The sequence below is a fragment of the Pseudorca crassidens genome, chromosome 17, assembly GCF_039906515.1.
Source record: "Pseudorca crassidens isolate mPseCra1 chromosome 17, mPseCra1.hap1, whole genome shotgun sequence".
Lineage (NCBI taxonomy): Eukaryota > Metazoa > Chordata > Mammalia > Artiodactyla > Delphinidae > Pseudorca > Pseudorca crassidens.
The window spans coordinates 55,601,765-55,618,815 of record NC_090312.1 but is presented as its reverse complement, the minus strand read 5'-3'; the positions used below and the strand labels follow the sequence as shown (position 1 = coordinate 55,618,815).

At 34.7% G+C, this 17,051-nt stretch overlaps 1 protein-coding gene across 1 annotated transcript in view; it reads left to right on the top strand.

The window, feature by feature from the left end:
- The window catches only part of CNBD1 (cyclic nucleotide binding domain containing 1), a 397,351-nt gene extending 381,195 nt beyond the window's left edge, over positions 1-16,156 (top strand). Inside the window, 3 exon segments of the mRNA XM_067711697.1 lie at positions 10,330-10,436; positions 12,010-12,156; positions 15,957-16,156. Coding sequence (XP_067567798.1) covers positions 10,330-10,436; positions 12,010-12,156; positions 15,957-16,156 — 454 coding nt within the window.
- The last annotated feature ends 895 nt before the right edge of the window (positions 16,157-17,051 follow it).

Here is a 17,051-nt window from a genome sequence, read left to right as displayed (position 1 = left end):
TACAAAAACAAGACCCTTACATATGCTGTCTACAAGAGACCCACTTCAGACCTAGAGACACATACAGACTAAAAGTAAGGGGATGGAAAAAGATATTCCATGCAAATGGAAACCAAAAGAAAGCTGCAGTAGCAATTCTCATATCAGACAAAATAGACTTTAAAATAAGGACTATTAAAAGAGACAAAGAAGGACACTACATAATGATCAAGGAATCGATCCAAGAAGAAGATATAACAATTGTAAATATTTATGCACCCAACATAGGAGCACCTCAATACATAAGGCAAATACTAACAGCCATAAAAGGGGAAATCGACAGTAACACATTCATAGTAGGGGACTTAAACACCCCACTTTCACCGAAGGACAGATCATCCAAAATGAAAATAAATAAGGAAACACAAGCTTTAAATGATACATTAAACAAGATGGACTTAATTGATATTTATAGGACACTCCATCCAAAAACAACAGAATACACATTTTTCTCAAGTGCTCATGGAACATTCTCCAGGATAGATCATATCTTGGGTCACAAATCAAGCCTTGGCAAATTTAAGAAAATTGAAATTGTATCAAGTATCTTTTCTGACCACAACGCCATGAGACTAGATATCAATTACAGGAAAAGATCTGTAAAAAATACAAACACATGGAGGCTAAACAATACACTACTTAATAATGAAGTGATCACTGAAGAAATCAAAGAGGAAATCAAAAAATACCTAGAAACAAATGACAATGGAGACACAACGACCCAAACTTGTGGGATGCAGCAAAAGCAGTTCTAAGGGGGAAGTTTATAGCAATACAAGCCCACCTTAAGAAGCAGGAAACATCTAGAATAAACAACCTAACCTTGCACCTCAAGCAATTAGAGAAAGAAGAACAAAAAAACCCCAAAGCTAGCAGAAGGAAAGAAATCATAAAAATCAGATCAGAAATAAATGAAAAAGAAATGAAGGAAACAATAGCAAAGATCAATAAAACTAAAAGCTGGTTCTTTGAGAAGATAAACAAAATAGATAAACCACTAGCCAGACTCATCAAGAAAAAAAGGGAGAAGACTCAAATCAATAGAATTAGAAATGAAAAAGGAGAGGTAACAACTGACCCTGCAGAAATAAAAGAGATCATGAGAGATTACTACAAGCAACTCTATGCCAATAAAATGGACAATCTGGAAGAAATGGACAAATTCTTAGAAATGCACAACCTGCCAAGACTGAATCAGGAAGAAATAGAAAATATGAAGAGACCAATCACAAGCACTGAAATTGAAACTGTGATTAAAAATCTTCCAACAAAGAAAAGCCCAGGACCAGATGGCTTCACAGGCGAATTCTATCAAACATTTAGAGAAGAGCTAACACCTATCCTTCTCAAACTCTTCCAAAATATAGCAGAGGGAGGAACAGTCCCAAACTCCTTCTACGAGGCCACCATCACCTTGATACCAAAACCAGGCAAGGATGTCACAAAGAAAGAAAACTACAGACCAATATCACTGATGAACATAGATGCAAAAATCCTCAACAAAATACTAGCAAACAGAATCCAACAGCACATTAAAAGGATCATACACCATGATCAAGTGGGGTTTATTCCAGGAATGCAAGGATTCTTCAATATACGCAAATCTATCAATGTGATAAACCATATTAACAAATTGAAGGAGAAAAACCATATGATCATCTCAATAGATGCAGAGAAAGCTTTTGACAAAATTCAACACCCATTTATGATAAAAACCCTGCAGAAGTAGGCATACAGGGAACTTTCCTCAACATAATAAAGGCCATATACGACAAGCCCACAGCAAACATCATCCTCAATGGTGAAAAACTGAAAGCATTTCCACTAAGATCAGGAACAAGACAAGGTTGCCCACTCTCACCACTCTTATTCAACATAGTTTTGGAAGTTTTAGCCACAGCAATCAGAGAAGAGAAGGAAATAAAAGGAATCCAAATCGGAAAAGAAGAAGTAAAGCTGTCACTGTTTGCAGATGATATGATCCTATACATAGAGAATCCTAAAGATGCTACCAGAAAACTACTAGAGCTAATCAATGAATTTGGTAAAGTAGCAGGATACAAAATCAATGCACAGAAATCTCTGGCATTCCTATATACTAATGATGAAAAATCTGAAAGTGAAATCAAGAAAACACTCCCATTTACCATTGCAACAAAAAGAATAAAATATCTAGGAATAAACCTACCTAAGGAGACAAAAGACCTGTATGCAGAAAACTATAAGACACTGATGAAAGAAATTAAAGATGATACAAATAGATGGAGAGATATACCATGTTCTTGGATTGGAAGAATCAACATTGTGAAAATGACTCTACTACCCAAAGCAATCTATAGATTCAATGCAATCCCTATCAAACTACCACTGGCATTTTTCACAGAACTAGAACAAAAAATTTCACAATTTGTATGGAAACACAAAAGACCCCGAATAGCCAAAGCAATCTTGAGAACAAAAAAAGGAACTGGAGGAATCAGGCTCCCTGACTTCAGACTATACTACAAAGCTACAGTTATCAAGACGGTATGGTACTGGCACAAAAACAGAAAGATAGATCAATGGAACAGGATAGAAAGCCCAGAGATAAACCCATGCACATATGGACACCTTATCTTTGATAAAGTTGGCAGGAATGTACAGTGGAAAAAGGACAGCATCTTCAATAAGTGGTGCTGGGAAAACTGGACAGGTACATGTAAAAGAATGAAATTAGAACACTCCCTAACACAATACACAAAAATAAGCTCAAAATGGATTAAAGACCTAAATATAAGGCCGGAAACTATCAAACTATTAGAGGAAAACATAGGCAGAACACTCTATGACATAAATCACAACAATATTCTTTCTGACCCACCCCCTAGAGTAATGGAAATAAAAACAAAAATAAACAAATGGGACCTAATGAAACTTCAAAGCTTTTGCACAGCAAAGGAAACCATAAACAAGACCAAAAGACAACCCTCAGAATGGGAGAAAATATTTGCAAATGAAGCAACCAACAAAGGATTAATCTCCAAAATTTACAAGCAGCTCATGCAGCTCAACAACAAAAAAACAAACGACCCAATCCAAAAATGGGCAGAAGACCTAAATAGACATTTCTCCAAAGAAGATATACAGAGTGCCAACAAACACATGAAAGAATGCTCAACATCATTAATCATTAGAGAAATGCAAATCAAAACTACAATGAGATATCATCTCACACCAGTCAGAATGGCCATCATCAAAAAATCTAGAAACAATAAATGCTGGAGAGGGTGTGGAGAAAAGGGAACCCTCTTGCACTGCTGGTGGGAATGTGAATTGGTTCAGCCACTATGGAGAACAGTATGGAGGTTCCTTAAAAAACTACAAATAGAACTACCATATGACCCAGCAATCCCACTACTGGGCATATACCCTGAGAAAACCATAATTCAAAAAGAGTCATGTACCAAAATGTTCATCGCAGCTCTATTTACAATAGCCTGGAGATGGAAACAACCTAAGTGCCCATCATCGGATGAATGGATAAAGAAGATGTGGCACATATATACAATGGAATATTACTCAGCCATAAAAAGAAACGAAATTGAGCTATTTGTAATGAGGTGGATAGACCTAGTGTCTGTCATACACAGTGAAGTAAGTCAGAAAGAAAAAGACAAATACAGTATGCTAACACATATATATGGAATTTAAGAAAAAAAATGTCATGAAGAACCTAGGGGTAAGGCAGGAATAAAGACGCAGACCTCCTAGAGAACGGACTTGAGGTTATGGGGAGGGGGAAGGGTGAGCTGTGACGGAGCGAGAGAGAGTCATGGACATATACACACTAACAAACGTAGTAAGGTAGATAGCTAGTGGGAAGCAGCCGCATGGCACAGGGATATTGGCTCGGTGCTTTGTGACAGCCTGGAGGGGTGGGATAGGGAGGGTGAGAGGGAGGGAGACGCAAGAGGGAAGAGATATGGGAACATATGTATATGTATAACTGATTCACTGTGTTATAAAGCAGAAACTAACACACCATTGTAAAGTAATTATACCCCAATAAAGATGTTAAAAAAAAAAAAAGAAAACTTAAAATTGATTTAAAAGAATAGAAAAAGTACAGTCCCAAATGTTGGAAATGAAATAAATACATGTTGCTGTACCCCACTGATTACAAAAGGAAATTAAGAAATAACTCTCAACCAAATCATAGTAAAATCACTATATTTCAGAACATATGAGGTATAGTTAGGCCAGTAGAGAGAAGAAATGTGTAGTGTTAAATACATTTATTAGAAAACAAGAAAAAAGTATTTTAAAAAAAATAATGAAATAAAGACAGAGATCAGGAACTAAGAAGCAATATTTACACAGAAACAAGCTATTTGTGAAATAAAATGCTGTTTAGAAAAAATCATTTTGGAAAAAGCCTTATAAGCACATGAAATATAATAAAGACACAATAAAGATTTCAGAAGTATGTGTTGTAAACAAGTCTATTCTAACGTATTGAAAAACTAGATGGAAAGAATACATTTCTAGAAAATATAAAATGTCAAATGAAAGAGAAGTATGAATTAGAAAACTAGAAAGTACCAAAAGGAATTGTTGTAATAATTATTAAAAAAAAAAAACCAAAAACACACTCCGTCAGTTGATCTAATGAATTTTCCCAAACTTATAAGAAAAATTTCTATTTTACACAAGTCCTTCCAGAAATTACCTTTGTATTATTTAGCATTTCATATATAAGCATTTTACATTCTGGTAATTCTAGTGTTTGAGGTATTTGGAGGTCTGTATTTATAGTTTTGAGTTTATGCTGACTCTTGCTCATGGTTCTTTCATTCCTTTAGTGATTTTTTATTATAAGCCCAGATATGGTTGGAATATCTGGAAAGCCTGAGGGTCAAAATTTAGTATGAAAGCAGCAAACTTGTATACAGAATTTACTTTATGGTAGACACAGTTAAATACATTTCTTATATTTACTAAAGTAATCATCAAGCATGATGGAAATTAAATTCAGTATTACAACTTAGTGCTCCAAATTCAAATAAAAAGAGAAAACTGAATGTGTGATTCTGAAAACAGCAGGCTCACTAAAGCCTATGTAACAAGAGTAGTAATATTAACCTTAATCTGTATAGCAGATCTTTGAATATCGTGCAAAATACCATGAAAAGACAGAGTATATGTAAAGAAGAAATAGAGAAATATGGAATTCTATGAAATATTGTATATACACAACCCCTACACCTATATACCCATATCCATATATTCATACCTTTAGTTTTGAATATCTGTGTTCATAAATATGTCTATAGAAAATCTATCTATCATTTATCTACCTACCTATCTATCTATCCATCTATCTATCGGTATCATCTACTGAGAGAGAATGGAAAAGTAAAGAGAATTCAAAGTTGAACACTAACACCAGTTTAATTAAATAAGTCTAAGATTTAATCCAATTTTTTAACGGAGGGGAATTGATGTTTAATACCAGAAAAATACCAGTTTGTCCATTTTTTGGGAAAATGGAAGAGACATTTTTTAGGGAGGAAAAAAACTGACTCTTTCTGTACAGTACATAGAGGATAGTCTGAGGGTATCCTCAGCACTAAGAAAAGGAAGTTCTTATGAGAAGAGCAGAAAAGTGTGTCAAGAACAGGAGAGATTAATTAAATCTGTTGACTACTGAAGATAAAGAGTAGTTAAGGACTATTGGTACATTGCCTGAAGAGGTGACTGTTTTAATTTTTAAATTTTGATTCAAATAAACTAATATTTAAATTCATGGCCGTTTGAAATGTGACCTTAATTATAATGCCAAAAAGAAAAACGATGTAATGCTAAATTTTAATAATAAAATTTTAGGATATAGCATTAGTTTTTTAGTTTAATATTTAATTAATTTAATATTTTTGTTTGGATTGATTACAGTTTTTTCTGTAAGCACTGGTTAATTTTGGTAATCAAATTGAATAATTCTGTCTCTTGCTTTTCTATAAATATAATTTTATTTTATATTTCCTAATTCTGATGTTGCTATAAATGTGTATATATCATGTGTACATAAATACATAAAAATATCTATAGTTGGGCTTCCCTGGTGGCGCAGTGGTTGAGAGTCCACCTGCTGATGCAGGGGACACGGATTCGTGCCCCGGTCCAGGAAGATCCCACATGCCGCGGAGCGGCTGGGCCCGTGAGCAATGGCCGCTGAGCCTGCGCGTCCGGAGCCTGTGCTCCGCAATGTGAGAGGCCACAACAGTGAGAGGCCCGCATACCGCCAAAAAAAAGCAAAACTATAGCAATGTGAGTATATGTATAGTTATGTTTATAACAGTATGGTGACTATAATTAATGGTGCTGGTTTGCTAATATATTTGATAATGCATATTTTATTAAGGGCTCATTTTCCCTAAAATAGTATCTTCATATCTGTTAGACTTCTTTGAAGCATGGATAAACATTAATATATCCAGAAAGAATTTTTTTCCAGGCATTTAGAGTTGCAAATCAACAAAATAAATCTTTGATGCCTCACACGTGATGTAGATTCCAGCCCCAATATCATGAGCTATGGTTAGGAATTTTCAGAGACACTTTCTCTTCTCTTTTTCCATTCCTTTTAGCACCACAAGTAAGAGAGGAAAATATCTTCAGGAACTCTCTTTGTAAGGTGGGCTTTTTCAAGTTCACCCCCCAAGAATATTGTTCTTGAAGGATTTATGAAGGAGGATGTTCACATCTGATCTCTCAGACAGACTTTGCCACTGTCTCTAGGGCTTTCTTACCTCTGTGACTGCACTTTCTTTTTATTTCTGGCTTTTGAGGTTTTTTTTTTTTTTATTTTTCCTTTTACCACCTCATATATTTAAAACTATTTCATCCATAATTTTTAATTGTGCAACTTGGTTCCATAAAAACATAAACTACCATATTCTGAGCTTCCTCTCATGCTCAGTTAACCTTTTGAGGAAGTTGCAATTTAATATTGAGACCTTGCATTTGTTCATCAAATATTTATTGAATGGCTACTTTGCAAATACATGAGTGAAAGAAAGATAAAAATAAAAATCCTTGTCTTGATGGAGCTTGCATCTTAGTGGCTAGAGGATGTAATATACAGTAAGCACAAGAAATAAATCAGTAAATTTGATAGTATGTTAGAAGATAAAACCATGAGAAAAAAAGCAGAGTCGGGTAAGGGAGCTGGTAATAGCAGGTTAAACTGTAGGATAAACTAGCAGAGTCATGAGAGGGTGAGATTTGAATGAAAATTTGAATCTAGTGAAAGAGTTGAGGGTATGGCTTTCTTGGCTATCAGGCTGGGCATCAAATCTCCATAATCCCTTCTGCCCTGACTTGTAAAAGGCTCTAAGCCCCAGTATTTGTCCTATCTTGGAGTGTGGGATGGAGGAAAGGGGATAATGGGGGAAGAAGGGGAAGGAGAGAGGGGTGGAGGGAATTTAACACCAAGTCTGGACCTTCTTCATCTGCCCTAATTTTCAATAAGTAACAAGTCATACTCTGTTATTTTCTGTGAAATTCTATAAATGTATTATATTAGTAAATTCTTTTCTTGGAATAGTTTCTGAGGTGTGTTCAAAATTTAAATTTCTTTCACCCATATTTCTCTGGATTTCCTCTATCAATAATTAGTACAACTTTTTTCCAAATCTCATGTTTGTGTGATTAGAGAAATGCTCACTTATTTTTAATTTCTTATGCAAAGTGACAGGTATTTAATATGCATGACAGTATTTTACATATAGTACTCATACTTTAGAAGAATGACCTATCTTAATGTGCCATGAATTCAGAAGGTGTAGTATAAATGGAAATTATATAATTAATCAGTGTTCAATTTTTCTGATATGCATTTCTAATCAGGATTTGCTTCCATTTATCCATAAATACTATTTATCTTCATATAAATATACATTTTAAAATAAGTAGTGTTTAATATTGGTTAAAGTTTCATTAGTATGGACCCTTATAGAAATACTCAGTAAATGCAAGGTCCTTTTTAACCAAGATCTTTCTTAACACTTTAGGAAAGCAAAAAATGTATTCATAAGGAAAACATGTTCAAAAATGTTTCCCCAAATTGATATTAAAGTTCAAAAGTAGCATTCATTAGCACTATTTTTTTTATATTGTTCTTTTCCTAGTACTCTAGTTTTACAAGGAGAAATGGTATCCATTAAGCTAATGCATGTTCTGCTTGAAGCTGCATCAGTCTTGCTGATACTCAGACACACTTCTCCAAAACTGTGTTTTGGTCTGTTAGGCTAATGGACTTGAGTTTATGTTAATTAAGAAGATGTCCTTTAACAATCTTTCTAATCACTAGTTTCCATTTAAACTGAGACCTTAACTGTCCCAGTGTTGACGCTAATAGCCAGTTGGGAATTATCCTTCTTATCATGACTTCTTCTAACTGATCTGAAAATTGGAATAAAATAGTTTTATTAGACTTGTGACTATTTCCTGGCACATGAAAAACAACAGGAAGGAAAAGAACAATACATGGTATTCACTTTCTATGAATCCTTCTGGTTTTCTTCTCTTTCTAATTTACTTTTAAGATAAAGTCAAGTTTTTTCTTTTCATAAAGGTCTAATGCTTTCAGGTTTTAGAATATGAGTTTGAGTTTTGATGAGGCTCTTTAAGACCTTATTTAATTTTTTTTTTATTTTGGTAAAAGTCACATAATATAAAACATACCATTTTAACCATATTTAATTGTACAGTTCAGTGACACTAAGTACATTCACATTGTTGTGCAACTCTCACCATCATCCATCTCCCAAATTTTTAACCTTCCTAAACTGAAACTCTGTTTTTAAATATAAATCAACTTTATTTCCTGAATATTACCTTTAAATAATAATGAATAAAATGTCATTTATATAGTCCATGACTAAATATTTTCATTTAAAATTGTGTTATAATCCTTTGGATCTTTCTATGTTGTTCGTAGCTTTCTATGTAACCCAAGAGGAAAGGGTATGGAGATGACAACATTTATCTTGACATCACTGGCATAAGTTCTTTGTAATGGGAAACAGGTTTAGAGGTTAAATAAATAAAATTAAGAAACAAAAGAGAAAGGTGTTAAGTTTTTACAGGCATTGGTATGATTGTTTTTCTAGTCAAAAAGTAATATTTAAAATTTCTTAAGTGTGATGAGACATTTTTTTAATGTCATTAAATTCAGCCTGCTTACCTAGATGAAAATGGTTTTGCTGTGTTGTCTTCATTAAGATAAACATTTTCTATGATTAGTACAGAGACCATAGACAATTACTGAGGCAGTAAATGTCCCCTATAAGGAGTGAGACTGCCTCATACATTTTGCTGCAGTGATTCAGCTTTTCCATTGTTAACACGCCTTTAATACAAATTCCCATGATCTTTATTACTTTGATATTATGTATGCTTCTCTATGATCTATGGAAGGCTTGACTTTCAAGAAAAGATTTACAGTAGTGCAGCTCTAACAGTTAAAAATAATGGGTTTCTGTACTAAGTGCATGCTTCTCTTACCTGTAACAATTGCCAGGAGACTCTATACCTTCCTTTATGTCCTGCTGATTGACTAAAAGAAGTAAAACAGTCTCTACAATCAGATAACATCTTGGCAAAACACTACTCTTTACTTTTAAGAGTAGGATCTATGAAAAAATTCCCATGTCTATACAATTTACACATAATTCTACAGCTATATTATACTTTGATATTTGAAGATAACTTTATAATATAATTGTTTGGCTGTAAGAAACAAAATATAAGACAGTAGAAGAGTTACCATAAATTTTTATTTAAGCAAAATAAATGACTGGTGACAAATAACCTTTTATTTATTTATTTATTATACACTTTGAGCTCTGAAGATCCAAATGTTAAATATTCAGAGATTTTTTTGAGCCAGTTGTTAAACCATTGGCAGTTTCAAACTAGCCACGGTAAAAATATCTACACCATGAAAATCAGCAAATGTTACGGCTTGGGGCTTGCCCCACACTCATCTTCCTCTCCTCCACCATACAGTTTACTGCCAAATTCTTGTCAATATTTACTTCTGTATTAGTTGCTGATATAAATATCAGATGTAAATTTTTTTTTCAGATGTAAATTTTTATCATATACAGAGGACTGCCTATAAACTGTCATTCATTAAGAAATTTACTCAATAGTTGTTGAATTAAATGTCAACTTTTATTGTCAAAATATCTAAAATAATTTCTTATAAAAATGTGTGAAATAATGAATTGTCTCTTTTGTTTTCAGTGATAGTGGAAATATAATCTCTTTTGTGGCTTATATTAATTCTGGATATTGTAAGATTTGCAGAAGTATTGTAGGACTTTCAAAACCACAATCAAGAAAAGTGGTAAGTTTTAAACTTATGTATTCTTTTTAATCAATTAGCCTATCTTAATGAATAGGAGATATTGAACATGTTTTCTTGTGTTTCTTGGTCATTTATTAATTGTCTTCTTTTGTGAAGTAGCTGTTCAATTTTTGACTAATTTTTGTTGCATTTATTTTCTTCTTTTTACTGAGTTGTAAGATGCAGGAATGTAAAATAAGTTGTAATATATATTGAATTGTAAGACTTAGGAACAACCTAGAAGCACATTAAAAGATGCTTGACATCATTATTTATCAGAGAAATGCAAATTAAAACTACAACAAAGTACTTCTATAAGCATATCAGATTGGTTAAAATGCACTTAATATATGACCCTGAAATTGCACTCTAGATATTTACTCAAGAGAAATAAAATATATCCTTACAAAAAGACTTACATGAATCTTCATAAGTCAGAAACTGTAGGTAATCCAAATATCCATTGACAGTTGAATGGATAGAAAAATTATGGTATATTCATTCATTGGAATGTCATGCCTCAATAAAAAGAATTTATGATACATACAAGAATACGGATGAATCTCAAAGCATTAGGTTGGGCAAAAAGGTCAAACTCAGAACAGTGCATTCTGTATTTTTCCAGTTTTATGAAGTTCTAGAATAGGCAAAACACTAATACATAGTGACAGAAAAGTTAGAACTAATCCATTTTGGCTGGTTAGGCAGTCTTCAACGTAATTCAATTTAATATGCAAACTTCATTGAATTTTGCTGTACTAGTCATACGCAGTGTGAAGATTTTCCATTTATATAAGTGGCATATCAACTAGTTAGTTATTGGCTTTTGACCCCAGGGTACTTAGTAAAGGCTTTTACCTCTTCTGAGTTCTGTCACTGTCCTACCCTGAGGGCTACATTCTATTTTTTTTTTTTTATCTTACTGCTCAGCAGCTCATCCTTGTTTTAATACTGTTGGGCTCTCCCTGAAAAGATAATTTGGAGTTTCAATTTTTTTCTCCAGAACTATGCATATTGAAACTACTGTCAGATCTTTTCCACAAAATTCCTTATTTGGACTTAAACTGCTAGTTACCTGAGTCAAACTCACTTTCCATTTTTCTTTTTTTTATTTATACGAAAAAGTTAGGGTAGAATCTCATCTTTTGCAGTTAATCATCTCATCAGTTCCATTCCTGGCACTCTCTGCTTATTTTCATTATTCTCTGCTGGTTCAACAACTGTGCCTTGCAGCTGGAATTGAGGTAGCAAATGGTTCACAAAGCATACTAAATTATGCTTACAAAACAGTATCCTAGGACCTTAAAAAATGGAATGAGTTCAAGATTTCATAAACATCTTGGTGTATTAACACATTTAATTTCTAGATCACTAAACTACAGTGTCTTCAACTGTCTTAGATATGCTGAAGTTCTCACCAATCTATTATTTTTCTAATATTATTTAAATACATATATAAATAAATGTTCTCTGATTTGCATGAAACTGCTAATTTATTTTAAATACCATATACCAAAATTATTTATCCATTATATAAAAGTGGTTTCATTAAACATCAGTTACTATATCTCTTACAGAAAAAAATACGAAACTTGTGTATATGGGTCAACTTAAGGAGAAGGAGTCTTTTGGTGAGATTAGTGTTCTTCAAGTTCCTTTCACATACACAATAGTTACTAGAATAGATGTTGAGATGGCAGTTATTGAAGATAAGGACCTACTTGGTAAATACATAAATGTCTTTTATTTCAACTGTTATACCATTTTATTTGATGAGTTTTGGGCAAGAGTAGACATATTTTGCAGACAAATTGAGACACTCAAGTAAGTATGGGTGTATGTATGTTATTTACAGAGACAGCATATCTATATATAACCCCCTTTATAACTTCATAGTCTATCTGACTTAATTGTGCTACTTTTAGAATATATTAGCAATATTTTAAAAGACTGATTTTAAATTACTAAAATCTCTCTGCCAATTCCCAAGTTACCATTAATAGCAACATTTTCTCCTTTTCTGGAATATATATATATATATATATATATATATATATATTTTATATATATATAAAATCATTGCTTAAGTGTTTCTGGTTCAGGTCAAGTGTGTACTATCTTCCAATAGATCAAGTGTATATGAAGCTCCATGGATTGCAGTATTTAAACTTTTATATGAAATTTTATTTTATTTAAAAAAAATTATTGGAGTAGAGTTGATTTACAATGTTGTGTTAGTTTCAGGTGTACAGCAAAGTGAATCAGTTATACATATACATATATCCATTCTTTTTTTTTTAGATTTTTTTCCCATATAGGCTGTTACAGAGTATTGAGTAGAGTTCCTTGTGCTATACAGCAAGTTCTTATTAGTTATCTATTTATATATAGTAGTGTGTATATGTCAAACCCAATCTGCCAATTGATCTGCCTCCCCATCTTAACCCCTGGTAACCATAAGTTTGTTTTCTACATACGTGACCATACTTCTGTTTTGTAAATAAGTTTATTTGTATCCCTTTTTTTTAGATTCCACAAATAGGCATTATCATATGATATTTGTCTTTCTCTGTCTGACTTACTTCATTCAGTATGACAATATCTAGGTCCATCCATGTTGCTACAAATGACATTATTTTGTTCTTTTTTATGGCTGAGCAATATTCCATTGTATATATGTACCACATCTTCTTTATCCATTCCTCTGTTGATGGACATTTAGGTTGCTTCCATATCCTGGCTATTGTAAATAGTGCTGCAATGAACATTGTAGTGCATGTATCTTTTTGAATTATGGTTTTCTCCAGGTATATGCCCAGGAGTGGGATTGCTGGGTGCTAAGGTAGTTCTATTTTTGGTTTTTTAAAGAACCTCCATACTGTTCTCCATAGTGGCTGTACCAATTTACATTCCCACCAACAGTGTAGGAGGGGTCCCTTTTCTCTGCACCCTCTCCAGTGTTTACTGTTTGTAGATTTTTGGATGATGGCCATTCTGACCGGTATGAGGTGATACCTCATTGTAGTTTTGATTTGCATTTTTCTAATAATAAATGATGTTGAAATTTTAGAGTTCTAGTGATATTAGAAGAATAATTGTGCAGTCACCTGTGATTGACCCTCCAAACATTATAAATATTCAGATAGGATATGCAATTGAATATGAAATATAAACGGTTAAAAGATCTAGAAACTTATAGAAATTAACATGGGTGAGAGATTTGCTTTAAATAAGCTCAATTAGAAATTTTTCCATATTACTTGTGTATGATTTGACTGAGTTCTATTTTCTGAATTTCAAGGTTTGTTTTAATTTTAATATCTCAGAATATGTATACTCTACCTTCTTAACTCTGATTTTGTTTAACTTCAAATTCATGTATCCATTTTTAATAGGTATACATTTGAAATAGCACTGATTAATATGCTTTCCCTCTGTGAAATTCAAATACCAAACCCCTCAAGGTTCATATCACTTAAAAATAATTACAGACCACCAGTTATAGTTATAATATTCTCACTTGACATAGGCTAAGTTTTTCTTTTCCTGTACTAATTATGTTAACTGCTGCAAGGTAAATAAATACACTGTGGACTCTTTTATGTAAATCAATATTTCACAAATGAAAGTGCTTCTTTCAAGCATGTATCAGAATCTTCTTTGCCCTCCGACAAACTGAAATTCAAATAGATGGCATAGTATAAGCTTTAGTTGTGCTTTTGTGTGTGTTGTTCATATTTTAAATTCTATTCTGTATTTTGTTCATTTGAGACAGATGTTATAAAGCTACTGACATGTTTTGAAACTAATTAAACATTTAGTTTTCTAGTAATTCATTTTATAATTTCATTTTTTTTTTTACTATATATAACAATCTTTTATAGATTAGAATGTGCAGGCAACGTAATCCACATATGAGAAAAAGACATTTTCTCAGGTATATAGTTCACACTCTATCTGCACCCATATTGAAGAGCCAACATCACTTAAATGATCAAGTTTATCAATAATATTTAGAAAATACCTAAAGGAAGCAATAAGTTCACCATATCTCAACCTGGGATAAGTAGAACAGAATACAAGAAACATAAAAGAGTGCATAAATGTTACATATTTTATCTGGAAAATTATATATACAATTATTTATATACAATCTTAGAGAAAGATGTTCAATAATTAGTTTGACAATATTTAAAAGGACTTGAAGAGTGATTTCTTTGTTTATTTAGGTTGTTAACTTTTGGAAAATAGGAAATAAGTTGTTTTGTAATCTGTGTACATGCTTCTCAGATATTACCTTGAGCATCTAAAGAAAAATGAGAACAGGATTATTAAGTTTAAGCAACATAAGTACATTCATTTTTTTCATATAATGCCACTGGTAAGTTAGTTTATGAAGGTAATGTATTTTTGTCCAGATGCAGAATTTATACCTCACATCATTTAGATTAAAACTATGCATACCAACTACCTTAATTTTACTGATATCTGGAATTCTCCTGTACCACAATGTTCACTGCAGCACTATTTACAATGGCCAGGACATGGAAGCAACGTAACTGTCCATTGACATATGAATGGATAAAGAAGATGTGGCACAAATATACAATGGAATACTACTCAGCCATAAAAAGAAATGGAATTGTGTTATTTGTAGTGAGGTGGATGGACCTAGAGTCTGTCATACAGAGTGAAATAAATCAGAAAGAGAAAAACAAATACTATATGCTAACATATATGTATGGAATTTTAAAAAAATAGTCTTGAAGAACCTATGGGCAGGACAGGAATAAAGACGTAGAGTAGAGAATGGACTTGAGGACATGGTGGGGGGGAAGGGTAATCTGGGACAAAGTGAGAGAGTGGCATTGACATGTATACACTACCAAATGTAAAATAGATAGCTAGTGGGAAGCAGCCGCATAGCACATGGAGACCAGCTTGGTGCTTTTTGACCACCTAGAGGGGTGGGATAGGGAAGATGGGAGGGAGACGCAAGAGGGAGGGGATATGGGGATATATGTATACGTATAGCTGATTCACTTTGTTATACAACAGAAACTAACACAACATTGTAAAGCAATTATACTCCAGTAAAGACTTTTAAAAAAAATTAAAAATAAAACATAAAAAAGAAAAGAAAATAACAAGTAAATAAAAATTAAAAGAAAAATAAAAAAGGAACAGAACAACAACAAAAAAGAAGTAGTAATATTTTCCTGTGACCTTAGCTGTCAGTGTCTTTGCACCATCAGTGAGTCACAGCCAATCCCTACCTACACAGGAAGTCCTCCAATGCTTCTAGGTAGGTCTATGGACCTGCTGTGGCCACTGTGGGGTCAGCTCACGCTCTGATCTGGCCTTACACCTGTGTGTACTTGCCCCCAAAGTCCACAGCCTCAACTCTGGGAACTCTCATTGTATATTCAGATATTCCATAGATGTAGGGTTTACAAAGCCGATTGCCGGGATTTAATCCACTGGTCATGCAGTGGTATTCCGTTTCTCTTCTTTGGTTGCACAGCTTCTGTGGTTCAGCTTTGGTTTTCACCCCGCCTCTGCGTGTGGGCCTCCCTCAGGCGTCTGTTCCCCTCCCAGGCAAGAGGGGGCGAAAGCAGTGGTGGATTAGGGCTCACTTGCTCACTGAGGCTTGGGGGAGGAAGGGATATGGCAGTCACAGTTAGGATGTGCGGGGAGTACCTGCGGCAGCAGAGGCCGACGTGAAGTTGCAAGAGTCTGAGGCGCACCGTATGTTCACCCGGGGAAGTTGGCCCTGGATGGCGGGATCCTCGGCACTAGCGGGCTGCACAGGCTGCTGGGAAGGTGTTGGCAGTGACCTGCTTTGCACACAGGACGCTTGGTGGCAACGGTGGCAGCCTCTGTTGTCCGAGATAACAGCCGCGGCTAGGGCTTGCGCTCACGTAGGTGTTGCCCTGCAGTCTGTGAGCACACAGGAAGGAAGCTCCTATGGTGGGCCATCTATTGAGTACCCCAGAACAAAGGTCTCCTGCCTCTCCGGGATGCCCAGGCTTTTTCCTGGACTCCCTCCTATCTAGCTTTGGCACACTAGCACCCCCAGGCTGTCCTCACGCAGCCAATCCCAGTCCTCTCCCTGTGGTCTGACCTCTGAAGCCCAAGCCTCAGCACCCAGCCCTCACCCCCACCCCCCATCCCCGCCAGCAGGTGAGGAGACAAGCGTTTCTGGCTGGTGAGTGCTGGTTGGCACCAGTCCTCCATGTGGAAATCTCTCCGCTCTGCCTTCTGCACCCCTGTTGCTGCACTCTCCTCCACGGCTCTGAAGCTCCCCCCATCCCTGCCAGTGAGGGGGCTTCCTAGTGTGTGGAAACTTTTCCTCCTTCACAGCTCCCTCCCAGAGGGGCAGGCCCATCCTGATTCCTTTGTCTTTTTTTTCTTCTTTTTTCTTTTGCCCTGCCCAGTTATGTGGGGATTTTCTTGCCTTTTTGGAAGTCTGAGGTCCCCTGCCAGTGTTCTGTAGTTGTTCCACATGTAGATGTTTTCTTGATGTATTTGTGAGGAGGAAGGTGATCTCCATGTCTTACTCCTCCGCCATTTGCCCCTCGTCCCCATAATACTTTATTTCTCCACAAATATGCGGTCT